General features: G+C 41.0%; 1 protein-coding gene and 1 long non-coding RNA gene across 2 annotated transcripts in view; both read right to left on the bottom strand.

The window, feature by feature from the left end:
* The window catches only part of RAD51AP2 (RAD51 associated protein 2), an 81,099-nt gene that overhangs the window by 38,808 nt on the left and 16,219 nt on the right, over nucleotides 1–26,072 (bottom strand). Inside the window, exon 3 of the mRNA XM_040347679.1 lies at nucleotides 3,814–3,894. Within this exon, the coding sequence (XP_040203613.1) occupies nucleotides 3,814–3,894 (81 nt within the window). The remainder of the gene's footprint in view (nucleotides 1–3,813; nucleotides 3,895–26,072) is intronic.
* LOC120936317 lies at nucleotides 10,172–10,998 on the bottom strand. The gene is made up of 3 exons (XR_005748603.1): nucleotides 10,877–10,998; nucleotides 10,563–10,702; nucleotides 10,172–10,397 (listed from the first exon to the last, which is right to left on the bottom strand). It is a non-coding gene; the product is annotated as an uncharacterized LOC120936317 (long non-coding RNA).

Genomic DNA, 26,072 nt, shown 5'->3' with positions numbered 1-26,072 from the left:
CTTATCTGGGCAGACCACTTGTCCCCAGTGGTCTGCCCAGTGCCCTACATGTACTTTTATATAATAAAAACTGTTCTTTCTCCCTGCAAACTGTATATTGTCCATAGCAACCAAAAGTGTCCCTTTATGTCAAAAATGGTTTTAGAGCAGCTAGAAAACAGCGATAATAAATTATAATCACTTGCAGAATTGTGCGATAGCGATTTGTGGGGAAATCCGTCATAAAAAAATAAAAGTAATGACAGCGACAATTCTGCAACTGAGCAAATTTCAGTGATTTTGAGTTGATTACATTATTGAATAATTTTTATTATAATTATATTATTATTTGTTATAATTATTTATAATTATTTATTATATTATAATTTATAATTTTGTTTTTAAAAAAAATTTCATACCCGGGATGCCTACAAGACTCTTGTTTGGTCAGATTTAAGTGAGTTTTTCCTAAAAATTACAGGCCTACAGTATAAAACGCCAAATTTCCTTGCAAATAATTGTACCGCTTTCAGCACCTTTTTTCTGAAAGAATCATACCGCCAGGGAGGTTAAGCCCCGGAAGGTTTTACCCTCTTAATGACCAGACCATTTTTTGCGATACAGTACTGCATTACTTTAACTGACAATTGCGACGCTGTACCCAAATAACATTTATGTCCTTTTTTTCCCACAAAAGAGCTTTCTTTTGGTGGTATTTGATCACCTTGCGCTATAAACAAAAAAAGAGCGAACTATGGGATATTTTTATGCCATTTTTATTTATTTATTTTATTTATTAGCAATGGCAGTGCTCAGCGAATTTTTGTGGGACTGCGACATTGCGGTGGAGAAATCGGACACCTAACTGACACTTATGACACTTTTTTGGGGACCAATGACATTATTACAGTGATCATTACCAAAAATATGCACTGTTACTGTACTAATGACACTGGTAGGGGTTAACATCAGGGGCGATAAAGGAGTTAACTGTGTACCTAACTGGTGCTTGCTAACTGTGTAGAAGTTGCTCTGACTTGGTGAAGACAGCGATCGGTGTTCCTGCTTAGCAGGAACACCGATCTTTATCTTCTCCCCTGTCAGGACAGTGATCTGCCTTGTTTACCGCTGTTCTGCCTCTCTCAGGAATGATCGCAGACGGCCAGCCAACATCGGGGTCCGCCGGACCCGCTGATTGGCTCTCCCTCTGTCCAGTCAGCATGTGACCACGCCTCAGGCAGTGTGCACACCCCCTCCAGGGTCTATTCCACAAAATGACATACAGGTACATGCGCAATAGAGCTGACCTGCCACAGTGGTGAGGCTGCATTGATGGGCACTGGTGAGGCTGCATTGATGGGCACTGGCGAGGCTGCATTGATGGGCACTGGTGAGGCTGCATTGATGGGCACTGGTGAGTATAATACACTCTTCAAATGTGCTTTACAGTGCATGGTTTTCCCTTATGAACAAGAAATTAATGACGTTATGCGGTTGGGCTGGCATAAAAATGCTGTGGGGCTGGTATAAAATTATTTCCAGAAATAACGTATATATATATATATATATATATATATATATATATATATATATATATATATATATATATATATAATCATACAATCATTACATAAACACAAACCACATACACTGAATATATCATTTGAGGAAAATATGCTTAGTTTACTATTTGCCAATAAAAAAAAAATGTCCCCGGATTTAATTTTAAAAATCTGGTCACCTTAAGTTAGAGGAACAATAGCAATATATATTGCAAATGTTAATTGCATTTATTAAGATTTTAGCCTAGTCATGCAATGATTTTGGACAAGATAACTTTGGCATTGTAATTGCTCTGTACTCTGAATGATCAGTTTATTGATAGCATTTCTGTAAATCAAATAGGTTCAGAGAATAGATTTCTTAACAGAAAATACATTTTAATCTCAAGTCTCAATCTTATCTGTGCATAGAATGTAATAACTACTATTCATTTTTATAAAATCTTAATCAAATGGTGGAAAAATTGCCTAAACCCACATTAAAGAACCCAGTAAATATTGTTATTTTATTACCAAAAAAGTCAAGCTAAGAAGCAGAAGGAGCTTGCAAAATCCACAAATTATCTGAGATACTGTAGATTAACATTCATGGCAAATGTCAGAGATGCCAATTTACCCACCTTGGCTTGAATTCAAGTACATTTTCTCCCAGTTGAGTTGTATAGAAATAAATGAAATGTCATTTGTGACATTTCAATAAAGTTAAGAAAGGGAAAAAAAATGTAGGCACCTTCCCCCTCTGCCGTACAGAACAGACTCCAGGCCGATCTGTTTTAGTGTGCGGAATGGCATGACCGAGTCCTAGGAGTTCATGTAACATGGCCTTGTGTCTTAACCTGCATAGCTTCCTAATACAAGTTAAAGTAAATGCAAAAGCAACCTGAAGTACCGTATTTATCGGCGTATAACACACACTTTTTCCCCCTTAAAATCATGGGAAAATCGTGGGTGCGTGTTATACGTCGATCCCTGCTGTCTGAGGGAAGAGGAGCGAGCGCCGTTGAATTACATAGAGCCGTGATCTCCTTCCAGTGTATCCGGTGCTCTGTCACGCACAGCCACGCCTCCTGGCCCCGCATTGTACTGTACTGTCTATCATATGAGTAGGGGCAGGAAGCGTGGCTGTGCGTGACGGACATTCAGCGGCGCTCGCGTGAGTGACGGAGCGTCAGGTACACAGGAAGGAGATCACGGCTCTATGTAATTCAGAGGCGCTCGCGTGAGTGACGGAGCGCCAGGTACACAGGAAGGAGATCACGGCTCTATGTAATTCAGCGGCGCTCGCGTGAGTGACAGAGCGTCAGGTACACAGGAAGGAGATCACGGCTCTATGTAATTCAGCGGCGCTCGCGTGAGTGACGGAGCGTCAGGTACACAGGAAGCCCAGGAACTGACTGCACTGGTGTAAACTATGCCATTGGAAACCATATAACCTACTTTCCATGTGTTTTTGATGCAAAAAACTTCTCTGGAGTTGGAACAGCCATAAATGGATCAATATTTGCCTGGTAACTTCCAGTTTCCCTTAGTGAAGATGCCGACGCCTGCACCCAGAGCTGATGGACGGATCAGCTTGGGGTGCCGACATTGTGCAATCCCTGGACAGATAAGTGTCCTTATATTAAAAGCTAGCAGCTACAGTGTTTGTAGCTGCTGACTTTTATTTATTTTTTGACAGGCTGGAACTCCTCTTTGATGCAAGTTAAAGCAACTATGAGCACCTAAAGGCATACTGCATTTGACTTTTTTCTGAGTTTAAAGCCTGTGTACATGATAGTCTCTAACTACGTTTGAACGACATGTCTAATGAGGATGTAAGGCAGGTTGTTAGGAAAAAGATGGAGGGGAATATAACACATACTCCATCAAGGCTGCTGTATTTGACTTTAAGATAAAATCTCGCTAGCCGTTATACGTTTTTTCTTTTATTTTTTTTTCATTAACATCTCTGCTGAGCTATGAGTAAGGGCTTTGTAAGCCGAAACACGTTAGCTCTCTGCTGTATAATGGACCTCTTTATTTTTAATAAATAAACTCTGCTGACTGTGTATGGACTCCAGCATTGACTTTTTCGAACTCTGCTGATTTGCATTTTCTGTTGACTATTTTAGTCTTAGCAAGCTCTCAAAAGCCAGGAATTGTAAGCCTGTCAGGCTTTTGAATACCAGAACATATTTTGGCTTTTGATTATTCTCTATTGTTTTCATTATAATAAAATAATGACAAAAGAGTTTCCACATTTCATGTTATTGTTGTATAGACCTCAACTTGCCTTTGTCAATGTGCTGCACAATGGTTCTCTCTCCATAAGGTATGAAAGATGGTGTCCATAGGACTGTCTTTGTAGTATTTCCTAAAAAAGGTCACATGTTAGTATAAAATTATTGTGATACAGAAGCTATTATTATAAAAGGTAATTAGACAATGCTTTTGTCAAGTGAAACAGTTCCTATATGTGGATTTTGCAGGCGGTTTTAACCCTTTCTCGGCCGCTAGCGGGGGTTAAAACCGCACCGCTAGCGGCCAAATATCTTGGCAAAAACTACAGTATAGCGGAGCTAAATATAGCGCCACTATACCGCCAGCACACCTCCCACGCACAGTGTGAAAGGGGCCTTAGCAAAAGTATGTAGGCATAGGACAAACCCTCTGTCATGCCCCCTTAAAGGAGACAAAAAAATTCTCAAAAAAAAATGATTAGGTAAACCCATAAGTGCTGTTTTTTTACCACTACTATTCCCTTTTTACTGGCTCTTGAAATTTAGAAATTCAGTAATTTAGAAATTGGATGAAAGGTTTATAATTGGGAAACACTTTTTAATAGATAAGTAGTTTATATACAATTATATAGATCATACCAAAATGAGGGACAAATGAGGATGAAAGAGGGACAGAGGGGCTTTGTTCCAAATCAGTGACAGGCCCTTTAAATCAGGGACAGTTGGGAGCTATGCACACTGTACTTTGCAATGACTTGAAGCCTGAGGAGCAGGAGGAAGGGGTGCAGTGCAGGTGGCCAGAAGTCTCTGGGAGAATTGCCATCAGTAACCCTTCCCATTTGGAGGATGTAGGGGCACTGTCAGCAACAAGGTAAGAGCTCAGCAAGTGAGGAAAGCCTGCTGAAATCAAGAAGGTAGTCAGAGTGGGCAGGTGGAGGGTCTGGGCTGGCCAGCAAGGGACCCAAGGAGATAGGTCACTTACCTGGTGGCAGCCAGATACACAGGAATTTTCACCTAAATGGTGTTGGGTAGGTAGATGTCAGCCAGGTGCACTGTTAGTGTCACTGGAATAGTGGATACACATTGCACCAGGCTCCCACCTATCTACTATACCAGTGAAGCTGACAGTGCACCTGGGTGCCACCTACAGTTAACACTGAACGTCATTAGAATGGTGGAGGCCAAGTGCACTATAGGTATTAATTGGAATATTCTGTAGACTTCTTCTTTATAGATGAAGTCCAGCCTGAGCTTTTTAGGCTGAGCTTCTCCTCTGGGTCACAGGAGTGCAATTCAATTTGCACTCCTGTGACCCGTTTTCAGCAGAGCGCGGTCTGAAGTCCGCTCTCCGCTAACGTCGCTGCCATCAGCAGCGCGTCATCACGACTTCCATGTCGGGATCCACCAGCAGCCTTGACTGATGGCAGTCTCAGCGAGCCGCTGAGACGGCCGCTCTCCGCCCCTCCACAGCTCAGCCCTCCAATGAGCGCTGAGAAGTAGAGCAGAAGCGATGCTGACAGTCATCGCTCTGCTCAGGGAGGAGTGAGAACCGAGCCATCAACGGTGTTCGGTGGCTTAGTTCCACTGAGGTAAGTATAACTAGCAAATAAAAAAAAACATACTTCTCTTTTAAACCCCTTCCAATATTAGTGCCAGTTCACACCACATACATTCTAGTATGCTGGGGGGTTTTTTGCATCAAAAACACATGGAAAGTAGGTTATATGGTTTCCAATGGCATAGTTTACACCAGTGCAGTCAGTTCCTGGGCTTTCAAGTTCCAGAAAAAAAATAGCACATGCTGCACTTTTCCTGCAATGGACTGTACTGGAATGCTGTAAAACACATCAGAAATGCACAGGAATGCACTGGAACGCATTAAATACGCATCACAAAAGCACTGGAATGCATTAAATATGCATCACAAAGGCACCAGACCACAGTACAGTGAAAAAAAAAACAGGGAAAAAGAAGAAAAAAAGCATCTGGAATGCATCCGGAAATGCTTTAAAAACACTGTAAAAACGCACATTTAGAAACGCACAATTTGACCACACCAAAAACTTGGCGCAGCATTCTTTTAGCTCTGTCCCCAATCTCAGAAAATGCCACAGACAAAATATTATGTTCTTTCTCATTAAAAGGAAAGGGACAATTCCTTCTGAATGCAGCAACATTCAGTGCAGGGGGGAGATATTTAGTGCAAGTGCAACCTAATGCAATTCTGGTGTGATTTTTACACAAATTTAATAGAATTTGGATATACTGTAGCTGCCATTTTTGTGCTGGGGAAGAAAACCTGCTGGAATCATATAAAGATAGGACAGATACAGTATCTCACAAAAGTGAGTAAACCCCTTACATTTATCACTATTATATCTTTTCATGTGACAACACTGAAGAAATGACACTTTGCTACAATGTAAAGTAGTGAGTGTGCAGCTTGTATAACAGTGTAAATTTGCTGTCCCCTCAAAATAACTCAACACACCATTAATGTCTAAACTGCTGGCAGCAAAAGTGAGTACACCTCTAAGTGAAAATATCCAAATTGGGCCCAATTAGCCTTTTTCCCTCCACTGTGTCATGTGACTCATAAGTGTTACAAGGTCTCAGGTGTCAATGGGGAGCAAGTATGTTAAATTTGGTGTTATCACTCTCACTCTCTCATACTGGTTATTGGAAGTTGAACATGGCATCTCATAGCAAAGAAATCTCTGAGGATCTGAAAAAAAGAGTTGTTGCTCTACATAAAGATGGCCTAGGCTATAAGAAGATTGCCAAGACCCTAAAACTGAACTGCAGCACGGTGGCCAAGACAAAACAGCGGTTTAACAGGTAATTGGTCTGCATGGCTGTCATCCCAGAAGGAAGCCTCTTCTAAAGATGATGCACAAGTAAGCCTGCAAACAGTTTGCTGAAGACAAGCAGACTAAGGACATGGATTACTGGATCCATGTCCTATGGTCTGATGAGACCAAGATAAACCTATTTGGTTCAGATGGTGTCAAGCGTGTGTGGCAGCAACCAGGTGAGGAGTACAAAGACAAGTGTGTCTTACCTACAGTAAAGCATGGAGGTGGTCATGGTCTGGGGCTGCATGAGTGCATCCGGCACTGGGGAGCTACAGTTCACTAAAGGGAACCATGAATGCCAACATGTACTGTGACATACCGAAGCAGAGCATGATGCCCTCCCTTTTGGAGACTGGGCCGCAGGGCAGTATTCCAAAATGAAAACGACCCCAAACACACCTCCAAGACGACCACTGCCTTGTTTAAGAAGCTGAGGGTAAAGGTGATGGACTGGCCAAGCATATCTCCAGACCTAAATCTTATGGAGCATCTGTAGGGCATCCTCAAATGGAAGTTGGAGGAGCGCAAGGTCTCTAACATCCACCAGCTCAGTGATGTCATCATGGAGGAGTGAAAAGGGACTCCAGTGGAAACCTGTGAAGATCTGGTGAACTACATGCCCAAGAGGGTTAAGGCAGTCCTGGAAAATAATGGTGGCCACCAAATTCACACTTTGGGCCCAATTTGGACATTTTTACGTAGGGGTGTACTCGCTTTTGTTGCCAGCGGTTTAGACATTAATGGCTGCATGTTGAGTTATTTTGAGGGGACAGAAAATCTACACTGTTATACAAGCTGCACACTCACTACTTTACATTGTAGCAAAGTGTAGTTTCTTCACTGGTGTCACATGAAAAGGTATAATAAAATATTTTCAAAAACGTGAGGGATGTCCGATGTACTCACTTTTGTGAGATACTGTAAGTGATTTAAAAGCATTTCCATTAAAGTCTATGGACCACAGAATCCCACGGAATCTCACCAAAAAAGCATACGATCCTTTCCCAAAGTCGGATCGCAGCTGTGCTGCATTGATGTGAACAGGCTCCATAGGAACCAACGTTATTTTCCTTGTCATATGATTCAGTGCAGAGACTAATGCCCCGCACACACGACCATTTTTAATGGTCTAGAAAAAAACTAAGTTTTTTTCAACGCGATTCTTGTTAAGCCTGCCTTGCCTACACACGATTGTGAAAAATAAATGCTCGAGCAAAGCGCGGTGACATACAACGCGTACAACAGGACTATAAAGGGGGAAGTTTCATTCGGATGGCGCCACCCTTGGGGCTGCTTTTGCTGATTTTGTGTTAGTAAAAGTTTGGTGAGAGACGATTCGCACTTTTCAGTCTGTTACAGCGTGATGAATGTGCTATCTCCATTACGAACGCTAGTTTTACCAGAACGAGCACTCCCATCTCATAACTTGCTTCTGAGCATGTGCGTTTTTTTCACGTCGTTAAAGCTTACACACGACCATTTTTTACGACGTGAAAAACGACAACGTGAAAAACGACACGAAAAATCAGAGCATGTTCTAAATTTTTAATGCCCATTTTTCACGTCATGAAAAATGCTATGGAGACCACACACGATCGCTTTTAATGACATTAAAAAAAACGTAATTTTTCACATCATGAAAAACGGGCGTGTGGACGCGGCATAAGGCCTAGTTCACACTAGTGCAATTTTGAACTTGATTCGCATGACAATGGAAATCATATTGTTTCCAATGGTGTCCATTCCCATCAATGCAACACAGCACAATGCAATTTTGGAAAAGGGTCCTGTACCACTTTGGTGCAATTCCAACAGATTTTGACCCCATAGACTTCAATGGAAGTGCACCAAAAATGCATCTAAACAGTTGAAGATTTATAAGGGGGCAACAGAAGCAACTGCCCCAGACCCTCCTGCCAATGGGGGCCCCAGGCTTCCTTTAGAAAAAAAATGAAACATATTTTCCCTCGAGGTCTCAGTAGTGTGTTCGTTGAGTAAATTGTCCAGTTTACAGACTTTGCCTAGCTCCAGTCACGTCTCACTCCATCTCAACTGGCAGTTTTATTACACGAAGAAGGGCTTACTGATACCTTTCCAGGTTGTTAATGTGCTTCCTAAGTGCAGGAAAAAATACTTTTTGTAAATATTGTAGTGTGATGCATACTGTAACTGTGATGTATGACTTGCCAGTTCCAATTTCCAGTGTAATGTGTATTCTTACAGTCAATAAAAAAGAAGGAAAACATCTGACAAGTGTCTTCTTCGGAACCTAGCCTATACATTTCTAAAACAAATGTGGTTTATTATTATTTTCAGTGCACTTTTTGTATTTGTCATATAATTTAATTTCTTTGTGCAGGGGCCCCCAAACATGAAGTGCACTGGGCCCCCCAAGGTCTAAATTTAGCACTGAATCTACATATGATTAGTGTGTTTTTGATGTGATTTCAGCAATTTGTTTCCCCCATCATTGGCCAAAACAAAAAGGGGAGAGGCATTAAAATCTCATCAAAATGCAGCAGAATTGTGTCAAAAACACAACCAAGCCATACTACCGGTACATAATCATGAAAAATTGTATCAAATCGCAGCCACAGTAGTATGAACCTAGTCTAAATTTATAATTGGTAATAAGACTCAACTTACTGAAGCTCCCAGGATCAGTGAACAGGTCTTCACTTCAAGCAGAATGAAAGGCAATTTTTACAATACATAAGTAAATATTACCAGTGTCTGCATTTTATTGTTGGACACAACGTTTAGTAGGAAAGAAAATAGATCAAAGCTAAAAATAAAAAGACCTTCTAGCAACATAATGCCGCGTACACACGACCGTTTTTAATGTCATGGAAAAAACTATGGCCCAGATTCAGAAAGCACTTGCGCCGAAGTATCTCGAGATACGCCGCGTAAGTGAAAATATGCGCCGTCGTATCTGTGCGCCGTACCCACAAACTAAGATACGCCTAAAATCAGGCTTCATCCAACCGACGTAACTTGCCTACGCCGGCGTAGAGTGGGTGCATATTTACGCTGGATGCATTTGGCGCACCCATTGATTTTCTATTCAAATATGCAAATGAGGGAGATACGCCGATTCACGATCGTACATGGGCCCGACGCAGGCTACGACTGGTGTGCGTAAGTTGTACGTCCGGCGTAAAGTTAAGCCCCATAAAGCAGGTGTAACTCAGCAGCAGACATTGAAAGGTCTACACCAGTGAACTCAAGCCCGCGTATTTTACGTAGTTTACGTTGGACTTGAATATGACTAGGCGTAGGTTACGTTCACGCCGTAGGCAGCGATCCGGCGTATCTTAGGCAGTTGTTCCGACGTGATTGTGAGTATGCACACTGGGATGCGCCCACGGGACGCCGTTCATTATACTTATCTGTCTGGCGCTCGGCCCATCATTTGCATGGGGTCAATGAAAAAGAGGGACCCCACAATCAGGAGAATGTCAGTGTTTGTAAGTCACCACATCCCTAGAGTTATGGAAAAAACATGAAATACCCCCTCAAGGGTGGGACTTTATAAGTGACACAAACACGTGAATGAGTAGAAAAATATATAGCAAATTTATTTAAACAATTTAAGTAAGGACATCGTACAGTGTCCTAGCAAGGATAAAAAACCACATGCAAGTGGTATACAGATCCTATTTGTAAAGCAATAAAACAGACATGAGACAAAAATTGGTCCAACCCGACAGCCGTTTCGGTATCTGTGATCCTTCTTCAAGGGGTATTACAGACGATCATTGTGTCAGAGAAATACATGTCTATTAGAAAAGAGATATATACATATATTACATAGAAAAAATTCAACTTAAACAATATTTACAACTCTAGTGACCGAAATTGTTAAAAAACATGGGGAAGGGGGAGACAAGAAAAGGACAGCCATACAACTATGTCATTTATCAAAACAGATATGAGCTACTTACAGTCAATAAGATCTGTAGATAGAGTCCTGTCTCAGTGTGAAAGTACGCCAAAAACAAGGGGAGAATGCTGTATATGGAGATCAATGTCTCTGTGTTCACGGGGAGGATATACAATCATAGCCTACCAAAAAGGTCCACGCCTAGGAAAGGAAGGGAATGAGGAAAGAAGAGAAAAAAAAAAAAAAAAAAATATATATATATAATATGTATATATCATTATTTGTTGCATTCAAAGAGTTAAATGCAGACACACATTTATAGCAAAAAAGAGTAACCCCATAGAGCTGGTAATCCAAAAATGGAGAGTAACTTACCAGATATGGGAATCCATATAGGAGAGGGTATGCATGTGCCAGAGAACAAAAGTTCAGCCACAAGGAGACAAACTACCCAGATTATCCTATGTTTCAGGAAGGGTGGATTGCTGGGTGATCGCAGGCAGAAATCACTGGAAAAAGGAATTTAGGAGTATATATAAATAATATGTATGGCTAGTCTGGTGAAGTGTGCATAAAGGCACAGCACCAAAAACAAACAATAAGCCAAACATCAACAATCAGTGGTCCTACCTGCATGTGAGAAGTCTCCATAAGTCCAGCAGACGCCATGACAGTCAGAGACAATAGTGTCTGCAATGGGCTTAAATAGAGTCCATTAGTGGCTATGGCGCATGCGCGCGCGCACGTGCTGCGTAGTGACGCAATTGCGTCTTGGGAAAAAAAAAAAACGGGATGGGCTTGAATAGAGTACATTAGCGGCATAGGCGCATGCGCGCGCGTATGCGCTGCGTAATGACGCAATTGCGGAAATGACGCTATTGTGATGAAACTCGCAAGTGGACACCAGCACATTGATATCAATGCGGTGACTACACTCGAACAATTATTGCCTGCACAGTCCAAATACATTTAACAGACGCCATGATAGTCAAAAATATGGACGTCGCATGTGTCGATCAGCATGGTGACACCATTGCTGCAATGACACATGTAGTAGCGTTGGCATGATGACGCAATCGCGGCAGACGGGTATAAAGTCGCAATTATATCAATGTCAATATGGTGATTCCATATATGACATTGATTAAAAATTGAAAATAAAATTAAATAAAAAATTGGAAATAATAAAGGGAGGAGATATCACTTAAATAAGTGATTTTGCCAGTGCCAATCCACCCTTACACAAGTATATAACCCGAATTAGGATGACAATGCCATCAATACGGGAAAAAAAAAAAAAAAAAAAAAAAAAAAGGGGGGGGGGGGTGGGAAAGAAAGAAAGAAGGAAGGGAGATGGAGAGGGCCTTTCGCACAGGGCGTGCCGGATATCGCCCAAATAATGGGAAGGAGCCGGCATGGAGTGTGCGCTGACGCAAGAAAGCAGTAATTACTGCAAATATGGGGGGCAAACATAACAAAACCCAGGTGGTGAACCGTAGGTGCGCATGATATGCCCCCCACGTGCGTCAGGTGGGGGCCAAATAGATATCCTCACCCGCGAAGCATTATACAGCAAATGTGTGTACAAAAAATGGTCGTATGGGGATGGATGTGGAGAAATCTATTCCTCCCGTCCCCCGGAGGAAAACCCCTCCAGAAAAGGGCGATAGCTAACTATTTCATTAAGGCCTGGTTTTCTAGTAGCATCTAGCATGGCTATCCATCTTGTCTCCCTCTGCAGCAAGGTCCTATTCCAGTCGCCCCCTCTACTGTTGGGGTGTATTCTATCCAAAATGAGGAATTTGATTTTAGGGATCATCCCACCATGGGCGTCTCGAATATGGCGCCCCAGGGGGAGGTCCGGGTCTGCTTTCCGCATACATGTAATATGTCTGGAAGCGCGTTTAAAGAAAGGTTGTTTCGTTTTTCCAACGTAAAAAGCCCCACAGTGGCATGAAAGTAGATATACCACTCCAGGTGTTTTGCAGTTCGCAAAGTGGGAAGGTCTGAAAGTTTTACCATCAGGTAATAGAATATTGTCCCCAATGTTCATATATTGACACAGATTGCATCCTCCACATCGGAAGGTGCCAGGCCTTTTACATGGATCTGTGCGAAATTCACCCACGTATTCACTCTGAGTAAGGCTATCTTTGAGTGACTTGGTTTTACGGTAAGTGATCAAGGGTCTTAATGGTACATAGGGGGCTAGTAATGGATCTACACTAAGCAGATGCCAATGTTTAGAGATAATCCTGCCCACATGTTTGCTCTGCCTATTAAACCTGGTAATGATCCGAAGGGCATTTGGATTTGCGTCGGTCGGTAATTTCTTACATTGTTTTTTCTTGGTAAGTAGGTCATTTCTTGGTCTGGCACTGGCTTTCCTAAAGGCCTTTTTGAGGCAAGTTGGAGAGTAGCCTCTTAGAAGGAGCCGATCTCTTAGCTTGTCAGCTTCTATTTTAAAGGTCTCATCCTTTGTACAGTTGCGGCGTAGCCGCAAGTACTGGCCAAAAGGAATAGATCTAATTAAAGATACAGGATGTGCGCTTTGTGCATGTAGAATAGAATTACATGCAGTGTCCTTTCTAAACAACGCACTTGTAAGTTTACCAGATGGGTCTTTCTCAATGGTCACATCCAAAAAATTGATTGAGACATCACTATAAGTCATAGTGAAGGTTAAATTGTATGTGTTGTCATTCATGGCTGAAAGGCATGCTAATAACATTTGGGGGGTACCAGTCCAGACCAGCAGGATATCGTCAATATATCGACTCCAGTGTATAATGTGGTCTGTTAGGGGCAAGTAAGCCTCCTCAGACAGAAACCCCGGTCACGCCTCATTTGCATTGCATACTTCCACTTACGCCGACTTACGCCTTGGAAACCCAGCGCAGTTTTGGGAGGAAGTGCTTTGTGAATTCAATGCTTGCCTCCATGCGCTGCGTCGGCGTAGCGTATCGGAGATACGCTACGGCGGCATAAATGTGCGCCAGCGGCTGTGAATCCAGGCCTATGTTTTTCTCGATGTGATTCTTGTCAAGCCTGCCTTGCATACACACGATCGTGATAAAAAATGCTCGAGCAAAGCGCGGTGACATACAACACGTACAACGGCACTATAAAGGGGAAGTTCCATTCGAATGGCGCCACCCTGATTATGCTAATTTTCTGTCTCATAACTTGCTTCTGAGCATGCCCGTTTTTTTCCCCGTCGTTAAAGCGTACACACAACCGTTTTTTACGTCAAGAAAAACGACGACATGAAAAACGACAAGAAAAAATAGAGCATGTTCTAAATTTTTAATGTCCATTTTTCTCGATGAGAAAAATGCTCTGGAGCCTACACACCACCGTTCTAAATGAGCAATTTAAAAAATAAAAATTTTCTCGTCATGAAAAACGGTCGTGTGTAGGCGGCTTAAGAGTGTGTTTGTAAATGTTTAGCACCACGATAGCCACTGCAGACTGCATGATCTAATCCAAAAGTAGACCTACAAAAATAATCATTGTTATTTGATATATCAACAGGGAACTGGGTTTTGAACTGCAGTACACAGGTCTCTGAAGCTCAGAAAAAGAAACAGGTTACCCACACCTAAATAGTGTGAAATAACCTTATAATGCCTTTAACATGAAAAGTACTTTTTGTGGCCAGCAAACCTTTAAGAAGTCAGCCCCTGGTGGTGTGTTGTTATTGGCTTCAGTTCATATTCATATAGTTTCATTTTGGAACATGTAGGTTACCATAACAGCTAATCCAGAAGACATTAAAGCATTCTTTTTGATCCCACCTTACAGGTAGTGAGCACCCGGTGAGATTCTGCTGCAAGCAACTTCAAAGGCAGCTAAGCGCAACATGTGGCTCACAAGCCACTAACTAGAAATCACTGCTTTAGGGTATAAGCGCAACTTTAAAATGCTTTTTATTGCTGTGATGTTATTGGTTTAAAAGCCTTTCCAATCCATCTGTAATGTCAAAGAATGCTTATGAAAAAATACGATGATTACTTGACAAAACTAATATCTAAAATGTATTTCCTGCTGTAGAATACAACATTCCGTTACATTACTAACTCTTTTTATGTCAAGAAAATTCCACATCCAGAAAGCCACTCGAGGAAATCTGGCACAGTTGGCTAGAAAGTCAGATGCTTAAATGTTACAATTCGGCTAATCTGTAAAACACGTTTGGCTTTACACTTGCAGAAATGTGCAGCTGGTGCTGATAATGCAAAAAGATGCAGGACCGCCAGCTAGTCACAAGAAAGAAGGTTTTCTTCTTTACAGAATTCACAAAAAAAAACGCACATGCAGTAATGTGTATCATTGTCATTACTAATCAATAAATACAAATGAAGAAATGTTATAAAGCACTTCTTCAATATAGTTAAGGTAATAGCTCATATGAACAAATCATTTCCCAGCTGTCATTTTAAATGGGAAGAAGGAAAACAAGAGATTAGTACAGTGGAACCTTGCATTACGACGAGCATAATCCGTTCCAGGAGAATGCTTGTGTAGCGCCCCCCCCCCCTTTTTAAATAGCTGGGGCGTTATGCTAAAGTTAGTGGGGAATGGGAGATCTTAGTTGCTCCCATTCACTGATTGTTAGTTTGTGCTGTTGCATGCTGGGGGGGGGGGGGGGGTATATCTGGGGCACCGGCCATTTTTCCTCAGAGTCTGCGGGGCCCGAGTTCCAGGTGCGGCATCCACCTTCAGGGTGCGCTCATTCACGGGCCCCATCCTCATGGCCTGCCTGGTTGAGGCCATGCACCTCGCGGAGTTTTCTTTCGATTACGAAAGGGACCCCAGCGGCTTGCTGGGTTCCAGATCCTAAGCTGGAGGCTGAACGGTGGGGGAATGGCTCGGGAGAACCTGAGTGCAGAGGTTGCTTGCGAGGCCTGGACGAACCACCGGGGATCCGATCACCACGCTACATGACAGGTACCTTCCTTCTTTTTCTGTCAGTAGGTGATCCTATAGAATAAGACTTAATGGGAGGATTCACTATCCTTACGCCCTGATTATACTGAATAAAGTTACAACGCCTGTGGCAGAGGCATTATTCCCTCCCAGTTATCTGATTATTAGAAGTGACCCTTTGGCTGCCAGGTTTAAGCTGATTGCCTGTCCAGGGGGCACTTACCCACCCTGGCGAGGGTGGCGACGTTTTGAATTGTCTGTGCTGAGAGCAGGCTTGCTCTCTTTTTGCTTTTTGATATCCAAGGCCTGATGCTACATGCTTTTCTTTCTCATCAACCTTTTCCTCTACTGTGTGTCATGTTGATGTTGGACTTGTTGGCCTTGGAATAAAGCAGTGGAAACTTATACTACTGGCTGGACACTTGTTCTTTTGCCCGCACTCACAAGTATTACCCCTAGACAGAAGAATTTGGTAACTTAATACGCTGATCTCGAATAAACCAGCAGCTCCTTCGGGGGTAAGTGCTACACTTGTAATCCAAAGCACTCGCATATCAAAGCGAGTTTCCCCATAGTTGTCAATGAAAACGAAGATAATTCCTTCCGTATTGACTTATATTGCATGCAATATCACCTGTGGCCAGAGGCGGGGGGCGCCGGAGAGCCTCAGAAATACTCGGGGACCGCTCGGCTGAACTCGGAAAGGCTTGGAAACACTCGGGAACTGAGTATTTTCAAGTGTTTCTGAGTATTTCCAAGTGGTTCTGAGTATTCCCGAACAGCTCTGAACCATTCCGAGTGTCAGCGGCGCCCCCGCACCTCTGGCCAAATGCAGTACTGCACATCCCATTGGCTTGAATCCTGCTAGTTTTGCGAGACAACACTCGCAAACCAAGTCAGGATTTAAAAAAAAAATTGCTCGTCTTTCAAATCGCTCGTTAACCGCGTTACTCGTTAACCAACGTTCCACTGTATTGGTCACACTTCTGGGAGTGTCAGATGCCTGATATATGTAAATCACATCCGCCTAAAATTATGTACACATTAAAAATTTAAATAAAGTTTATCGTAAAAAGTTTTCATTTATTGCTTACCCTAGTTTTGCATACCTCCATAATGTTGGCCCATTACCTAGATTCATGGGCAGGTATATATGTAGAAGAATCATGTATGCCATGCTCAGCTATCACTTAAAGCCCCATTTATAATGGAAAGCAGATATTGCCATCAATCAATTGGTAAACATTGCAGCCTTCCATTTACAGCCCATTCATTAAATGCAGGCATTGGTGTTAAGCCTATGGTGTTCTGAGGAGTTCTCTCTGATTGACACAGCAGAGAAAACTGATTGAAGCAGCAGAGAGCTTGTCCCATGTCATATTACATGGCTTTCCTCCAGGCTTTTTTCCCCTTTTTTTTGTTTAAGCAGGCGAGGGTAATGCCATACTTCATGACTGTCCCCAGTAGCATCATATAACGCCACTCTAAAGCCCTGTACACACGATCGGTCCATCTGATGAGAACGGTCTGATGGACCGTTTTCATCGGTTAACCGATGAAGCTGACTGATGGTCACCATCGGTTAAAAAAACAATCGTGTCAGAACGCGGTGACGTAAAACACATCGACGTGCTGAAAAAAACGAAGTTCAATGCTTCCAAGCATGCGTTGACTTGATTCTGAGCATGCGTGGATTTTTAACCGATGGTTGTGCCTACTAACAATCGTTTTTTTCTATCGGTTGGGAATCCATCGGTTAAATTTAAAACAAGTTGGCTTTTTTTTAACCGATGGATAAATAACCGATGGGGCCCACACACAATCAGTTTGGACCGATAAAAATGGTCCATTAGCCCGTTCTCATCGGTTTAACTGATCGTGTGTACGCGGCCTAAGTCAGGCACAATTGTTTGCCAGAATTCATGGACACAATCTGCACAAGTGTAAAGTGAGATGACGCCAGGGTCAGGACAAGGTGGGGGGGGGGAAGAGACAAGTGCCCCGGGTTTATGGACAGGGAGGGGGCACACTGGGCACTCCAGCTGCTCCTTTTTCCCTGCCTCTAACTGACAGGAGACTCCAGCAATGTAAGGAAATGTTTTCCTTTCAGTGACACCACCAACAAAGGGGCTGTTTTTCATTCCAGTGACACCACAGACTCAAGGACATGTTTTCTTTCCAGTGACACCCCTAAAGCAGAGACATGGTTTCCTTCCAGTGACACCACCGACTCAGAAAAAAAAATTCTTCCAGTGGTAACGCCAACTCAGGGATATTTTTCCATTTTTGTGGCATCACCCTTTCCAAGGACCTTTTTTCTTTCCAGTGACACCACCAACTGACATTATTTCCTTCCAGTGCCATCACCAGGTAAGGGAAAGTTTAATCAGCACTGTTTTTTGATCTTTTTTACAATAAAGGCTAATTTCCGGAGTGCGGCTGTCCAGAACTTTCCTTTACTAATTGCTATATGCTTAGCCTGCACCTGCTGCTTCAATTCTGAGGAGAGTCTTACTTCCATATACCCACCTGGAGCGGTAATCCCCTTCCCCTTCAGTGCCATCACCAGCTCAGGGACATTTTTTTCCTTTCAGTGACACCACTACCCATTGACATGTTTTTTCTTTTCACTGACACAGTGAACTGTGCAGGGACATTGTTTTCCTTTCATTGACATCACAACCCAGGGACATTTTTTACTTCACCACTGTTAGACCAATATTGGAAAACTGGTCTTAAAATTTTCCGTTCACTGCAGTGTAACACAAACATTTGTACTATTTCATATTATTTCAAACATTTTGACATGTGCCATTACTGGCCCCAACCCCTTCTTCACCCAAAAGTATGTGGGAGAGGCTTGCAGTGTCCAATAGGAGGGGGTTTTGAACTGGTGATCAGTTTCCCATCTTTGCCCTGTGCACTGGATGATCCGGAATTGGGTGATGCAGACCTGTTTTTACTTCAAAAATTCAATCAATGGAAGAAAAAGCTACATATCTCCAAATTCCACAGCAGACAACTGGATGTTAAAGGGAAATCTGTACTGAAAAAATATGAAGGCTAGCCAATTTTAGTTGCCTGACTATCATGCTGGTACTTTCAACAGCTGAAGACAGTTATGCTATTTGCATAGTTGGGAACGTGTACCACTCCACACCATGAGCACATCATTGATAGAGCTTATAGGGTGACATATCATCCAAACATGCGTGTGCCATACCCATCCTGCTATTCCCACCAACCCACTTCCTTTGATTAGAGGTATTTGCATTCAGCTGCTGTACTGTAGAGATTTGTGCAACCATTACAGTTTTTTTTGCACTTTGTTTTTTTTTGCACTTTGGGAAAAGGTAAAACTAATTTAGCAAGATGGATTTACCAAGGATGTCTGAAGTATCTGGAGTTCCATTTTTACAAAAAAGTACTCATCATGTTTATGAAGACTGATATCCTGCTGTGTTAAAACACTGTAGAAAATGAGTTAAAGTAAAATGAGAGTTCAAGCATGACTGCCGAAATTTCCAGAGACAGATGTATGACCAGACTGGGGGAGAGAAAACAGCTTGCTCTATCCTACAAAAATTGAAATCTGCTGAAGGGCAAGACAGCAACGTTTTAATGGGCCAGGAAAACTATCTGTAATAAAACTGTACATTTTGTATGGCAATATATACAGTTGTTGTGAAATAGCCCAGTTAAAATCCAGAAGTATGAGCCTCAATAAAAAGGGAAAATTGAATTGTCTTCTTTAATTCTTTATAAAGAGACCTTAAACAATTACTAATTACTTTTCTTTTCTGTCTAGTTCAGGTAACTTCAATGTTAAAATCTTTATTAAATCCTCCAGAGGACCAAATACATGTAGCACTTGATCCAGTACTGACCATCAGACCCTTGTGTAATAAAAACACATTTATATTTCTGTCAGTGCTGGCTGTAGCACCACCCCAGGTTGAAGCCCAATTTATGGGTGTTCCTATGAGGGATCATCATGCAGAACTGTAGTCACTGGCCTCTCTCAACATGCACACAGTGATCAGTCCTACAGCACTGTCCCTTAATTTTCAAATTCAATAGTAAAATGATCAATCATTGCTGTGGGGCTGTGTGATCTAACTGTGCAGTATATTGACAGATCCATCACACAATGCTGCAGCGCTGGCTGATCTTTTACTATTGTAAATAAACAGTCAGTGCTGGTGGGGCTATGTGGTAGATCTGCAGCTGCTAGTAAACATACACAGCACCAGTAGATCTATCACATGTACCGCAGCAATCACTGATAACTATTGAATTTCTGGATGAACAGACGGTGATACAGGGCTGTGTGATAGATCTGCTATTGCAGTGTACGTTTACTAACAGCTGCAGATCTATCTTGGCCCCCTGGGGAATTTAATGAAGATTTTCAAAATTAAGTGATAATTGTTTAAAGTGAACCTTATGGATATTTAAGGGTATTTGCTTATTTTAAACAAGCAGTAAGGCTGGGTTCACATATATGCAAATTGGATGTGTTTTTAACTGCATGCAATTTGCATAACATGTGAATGTGAACGGCTTTCAGTGGAGTCGGTCCACATGTGTCTGAGGCCGCTGTGCTGCAGTTTGAATAAGGGATCTATGCGTTTTTGGGTCCAGGTGCTAATTCAGGGGAAAACTTGCACCTGAATCGCACCTGAACGGGTGAACAGAAACGCACCTGACTCCAGACAGCAAACCGCAGCCGGACATGTGTGAACCCAGCCTAAATGATCCTTAAAACAGACCCTAACTAACAACTAAATCAGCTTTCAACTGCATGCAGCCTGTGGATCTCACTGTTATTAGATATTATGCACAGTTTGGTTTCAAGCACAATGAAAAGTGTAAACTAGCATCCCAGTGATAATATATAAAAAACAGGGTGCAATCAGCGCAAATATATAGATCAAAAAATGATGATATTAAAAGTGTATTTATGTGATACAGACCCCCAGGGTTCAGATCACTGGTAATGCCAGCTGAACACTAAGGGAAATTCGCAAAAATCCTAAGCAAGTAAAAAATAAAATAGAAAAAGTGCAGCGCAAAACTCAAATATATAAATGATACTGGTATACTCAAACACCAATACCATAAGTGTGAATATGAATATGCAGAAAAAAAAAAAAAATTAATACAATTCAAACAAACAGTCCAAAAGTCCATAAGTGTCAGAAGATGAGTGAATTAAACGAAAATAAATCTCCACCACGTGACAATCCACCAAAATATTGAAGTGATCCCTCCACCGTTGTAGATGGCTACTCTCACCTTCATATATGGACCACTGAGTTAACAGATGGTCATCAAATAGGCAGGTCATAAACAGGAACCAGGCTGATGTATTAGATCCTCATAAGACAACCAAACCGCAAAGGACAGGTGCATGTAAAGAGATAATCACAGACTAAGTGCTCACTGTTGCAATGTGTGGATTTATTCTTTAAAAGAAGCAAAAGTCAGGCTACTCACATTTGGCCAGACAAAAAACGGCATGAAGTAACAATCTTTAGGAATGAACAGCAGATGAGCGACGTGATGTTTCAGGCTCCTAAACCACCGGACGCGTTACGTTATATCAACCCCCCGCTGAGGAAGTTGATATAACGTAACGCGTCCGGTGGTTTAGGAGCCTGAAACATCACGTCGCTCATCTGCTGTTCATTCCTAAAGATTGTTACTTCATGCCGTTTTTTGTCTGGCCAAATGTGAGTAGCCTGACTTTTGCTTCTTTTAAAGAATAAATCCACACATTGCAACAGTGAGCACTTAGTCTGTGATGTGATTATCTCTTTACATGCACCTGTCCTTTGCGGTTTGGTTGTCTTATGAGGATCTAATACATCAGCCTGGTTCCTGTTTATGACCTGCCTATTTGATTTGCTTTATTGACCATCTGTTAACTCAGTGGTCCATATATGAAGGTGAGAGTAGCCATCTACAACGGTGGAGGGATCACTTCAAAATTTTGGTGGATTGTCACGTGGTGGAGATTTATTTTCGTTTAATTCACTCATCTTCTGACACTTATGGACTTTTGGACTGTTTGTTTGAATTGTATTAAATTTTTTTTTTTTTTCTGCATATTCATATTCACACTTATGGTATTGGTGTTTGAGTATACCAGTATCATTTATATATTTGAGTTTTGCGCTGCACTTTTTCTATTTTATTTTTTATCCCAGTGATAATGCAATGTCATTCAAGGGCCAGATATTAAAAGTATCGGGTACCACTGATCTAAAGGATTAGGCTTTATTTCCACTGACGTTTTTACAGCCACTTTTCTGAGCGTTTTTTTCAGCTTAAAAACGCCTGTCCATGTTATTCTATGGCATCATGCCCACATAGGCGTTTTTGAGCTGCAAATGGCATAGGCGTTTTAGAGCTGTAAAAAAAACGCAGGACCAGGGCGTTCTGAAGCTCCAGAGTAGAGCTTCAAAAACGCCAGATGTTAAAAAACGCTCAAAAACGCGCGAAAACGCTCAAAAACGCTAACGCAGCGTTTTTGAGCTTACAAAATAAACATGGACAGGCGTTTTTAAGCTGTAAAAAAGGCTAACACAAGTGGCTGTAAAAATGCCAGTGGAAATGAAGCCTTAGAGTTCAGATATCTAGCACAGCATAAAACTGAAATGTAAACATATTTTGATTCTTTCATTGCAAGAATTCACAATTTCTTAACACACTTTTTTTCATAATTAATTAAAATAGATCCCAATAGCCATAAAATCTCAAATTTACTGAGCAATATCACAAACAACAGCTGTGTTGGTACAATTGTGTATAATTATGAATGATTAATCTTGTGGAATTATGAATGATTATGCAAATATCTACTTTTAGAATATTTATAGAAGTTTTGTTTAAGAAAGCAGTCCATGTTTTTTGGTTGAATAAAATATGTAAAATAACAAACATAAAAGTGATACGCAGGCCTTCTTGCCCACATGTTCATTCTACTTGCCATAACCACATACAGGTGTGCATAACGAAGCCAAGGAAAGATGGAAAAATCTCCAAAAGGCATCAAATTACAGATTAGACATTCTTATAATATGTCAAAAATATGTCATTTACACTTTCAAAATTACAGAAAACAAAAAAATGGCGTCTGCAAAAGGTTTGGCACCCTGCAAAATTTATAGCATGCACTGCCCCCTTTGCAAAGCTGAGACCTGCCAGTGTCATGGATTGTTCTCAATCATCGTCTGCAGGGCCATCTTTTCCATTGGGCACGCTGGGCAGTTGCCCGGGGGCCCCGCTTACCTGGGGGGCCCCACCGGGTGCCCAGCAACCCCAGTAAAAAATTGTGGAGAGTGACGGGTTAGAACTGCCCATGCCCAGTTTGCTGAAATCACAGAGAAGATCCGGTCCTCCACGAGTGCGGGGGGGGGGGGTTGCTGATGTAAGGGGGGAGTGAATACAAAAATGTAAGGGGGCACTGATATAAAGGTTCCCCCTCCTATATTAGTGACCCCCCTTACCTTAGTGTATTTACTCTACGGAAGGTGGTTTCTGGTCACCAGAGTGCCCCCCACATCAGAGTTCCCCTTTACATCAAAGTCTGCAGGATTCCCCCTTACAATGCAAGGGGGAACTCAGTCTGCGGACCCTGATGTAAATGGGAAAGAGAAAGCAGTGGACTCTGAGATAAGGTGGTCTCTGGTCACCAGAGCCCCCCTCCACATCAAAGTTCCCCCCTTAGATCATGATCTGCAGCGTTCCCCTTTACATAAGAGTTCCCTTTCACTGTAAGGGGGAATCCTGCAGACTCTGATGTAAGAGGAAACTCTGTGCTGGCTGGGTTATAGTAACCTGACCTTCATGTAATTTTGTTTTACTTTTGTTTAACGTAAACACATTGCTAATAGCACTAGCTATATGTTTATAGTTTAAATACTGACATTTGCATTGTTCGGCACTGAAAACTGTAATTTTAGGTACTTTTTTTGCAGTGGCAGTAAAAAATGTGGTTCTGCCAGTAAATTTTATGATTTTTGTCAGTAAATTCTCGTGCGTGATTGTGTAGACAGGGCCCCAGTGCACTGTATTGCCCGGGGGCCTATAATGCTCTTAAGATGACACTGATCGTCTGGGAAGACCAGGTGATGTCAATCTCAAAGGTTTTAAATGCCCAGACTCAACTGACCTTGCCCCAACAATCAGCATCATGGGTTCTTCTAAGCAGTTGTCTAGAAAACTGAAACTGAAAATAGTTGACGCTCACAAAGCTGGAGAAGGCTATAAGAAGATAGCAAATCGTTTTAAGATGTCAATATCCTCTGTTCGGAATGTAATTAAGAAATGTCAGTCATCAGGAACAGTGGAAGTTAAAGCAAGATCTGGAAGACCAAGAAACATATCAGACAGAACAGCTTGCAGGATTGTGAGAAAAGCAATTCAAAACCCACGTTTGACTGCATGATCCCTCCAGAAAGATCTGGCAGACACTGGAGTTGTGGTACACTATTACACTATAAAGAGATACTTGTACAAATATGGTCTTCATGGAAGAGTCATCAGAAGAAAACCTCTTCTACGTCCTCACCACAAAAATCAGCGTTTGAACTTTGCAAATGAACATATAGACAAGCCTGATGCAATTTGGAAACAAGTTCTGTGCACCGATGAGGTTAAAATATAACTTTTTTGCCGGAATGAGCAAAGGTACGTTTGGAGAAGAAAGGGCACAGAATTGAATGAAAAGAACCTCTGTCCAACTGTTAAGCATGGGGGTGGATCAATCTTGCTTTGGGGTTGTATTGCAGCCAGTGGCACAGGGAACATTTCGTGAGTAGAAGGAAAAATGGATTCAATAAAATTTCAGCAAATTTTGGATGGTAACTTGATGCCATCTGTGAAAAAGCTGAAGTTAAAGAGAGGATGGCTTCTACAAATGGATAATGATCCTAAACACACCTCAAAATCCACGGGGGATTACATCAAGAGGCGTAAACTGAAGCTTTTGCCATGGCCTTCACAATCTCCTGACCTCAACATAATTGAAAATCTATGGATAGGCCTTAAAAGAGCAGTGCATGACAGACAGCCCAGAAATCTCAAAGAACTGGAAGACTTTTGTAAGGAAGAATGAGCAAAGATACCTCAAACAAGAATTGAAAGACTCTTGGCTGGCTACAAAAAGCATTTACAAGCCGTGATACTTGCCAAAGGGGGCAGTACAAGATATTAACTCTGCAGGGTGCCCAAACCTTTGCAGACGTCATTTTTTTGTTTTTGTTTTCTGTCAAAATCTAACTTTTTTTGACATATTATAAGAATGTCTAATCTGTAATGTGATGCCTTTTGGAGATTTTTCCATCTTTCCTTGGCTTCGTTATGCACATTAATACAAATTTTTACCTGGGGTGCCCAAACTTTCGATCCCTACTGTAAAAATATATTTTTTTGCCAGCTAGGCCATTAAAAAGCAACTAGTCAGGGGTCAACCCTATGGTTATCTAACCTCAAACTGCATGAATTCTCAGTGATTAACCTTTTGGTTTTCCATAGCAATGATTAGTCTTTCTACTTTATTTTTTCGTAAATTCGGGAAATTCGAAACATTCTTTTTTTCCATTTTTGTTTCATTCGTTTTTGAAAAAACGAATGAAACGAAAAAAACGAATGAAACGAATAAAAAAAAAAAACGGAAATTTTCGAATTTTTCAATTTTTGAAACTTCGAATTTATGACATTTCGAATTTTTCAATTTTCGAAATTTCGAATTTCGAATTTTTCTAAATTTCGAATTTTTCTAAATTTCCAATTTTTCGAAATTTCCAATTTTTCGAAATTTCCAATTTCGAATTTTTCAGTTTTCGAATTTTTCAATTTTTGAATTTCGAACTTTTCAATTTTCGAATTTTAAATTTTTCGATATTTCGAATTTTTCCATTTTTCAATTTTTGAGGTTTCGTATTTCGAATTTTTCAGTCGAATTTTTCCATTTTCGCATTATTCAGTTTTCGAAATTTCGATTTTCAAATTTTTCAATTTTCGAAAATTCGGAAATACGAAAATATTCGGAAATACGAACAAATTCGGAAATACGAAATTCCAAAATGTCGAAAATTGAAAAATTCGAAATTTCGAAAATGGAAAAATTCGAAAATTGAAAATTAGAAAATTGAAAAATTTGAAATTCGAAAATTAAAAAATGTTAAATTTTTCAATTTTCAAATTTTTCAATTTCGAATTTTCGAAATTCGGAAATACGAAAATTCGGAAATACGAAAACTCGAAACATTTTTTTCAATTTTCGATTTTTTCAATTTTCGAATTTTTCAATCTTCGAAATTCGGAAATACGAAAATTCGAAAATTGAAAAATTCGAAATTCGATAAATTCGAAATTCGATAAATTCTAAATTTGAAAAATTCGAAATTTGAAAAATTCTAAAATTCGAATTTTTCGATTTTCGAATTTTTCAATTTTCGAAATTTCAATTTTCGAAATTTCGATTTTCGATTTTTTCAATTTTCAAATTTCGAATTTTTCAAATTTCTGTATTTCGAAAATTGAAAAATGTTTCAAATTTCGAATTTTGCAATTTTCGTATTTTTCCATTTCGAATTTTCGAAATTCGTTAATACGAAAATTCGGAAATACG

This window comes from Rana temporaria, chromosome 4 (genome assembly GCF_905171775.1).
Source record: "Rana temporaria chromosome 4, aRanTem1.1, whole genome shotgun sequence".
Lineage (NCBI taxonomy): Eukaryota > Metazoa > Chordata > Amphibia > Anura > Ranidae > Rana > Rana temporaria.
This window is presented reverse-complemented; position numbering and strand designations above follow the sequence as displayed.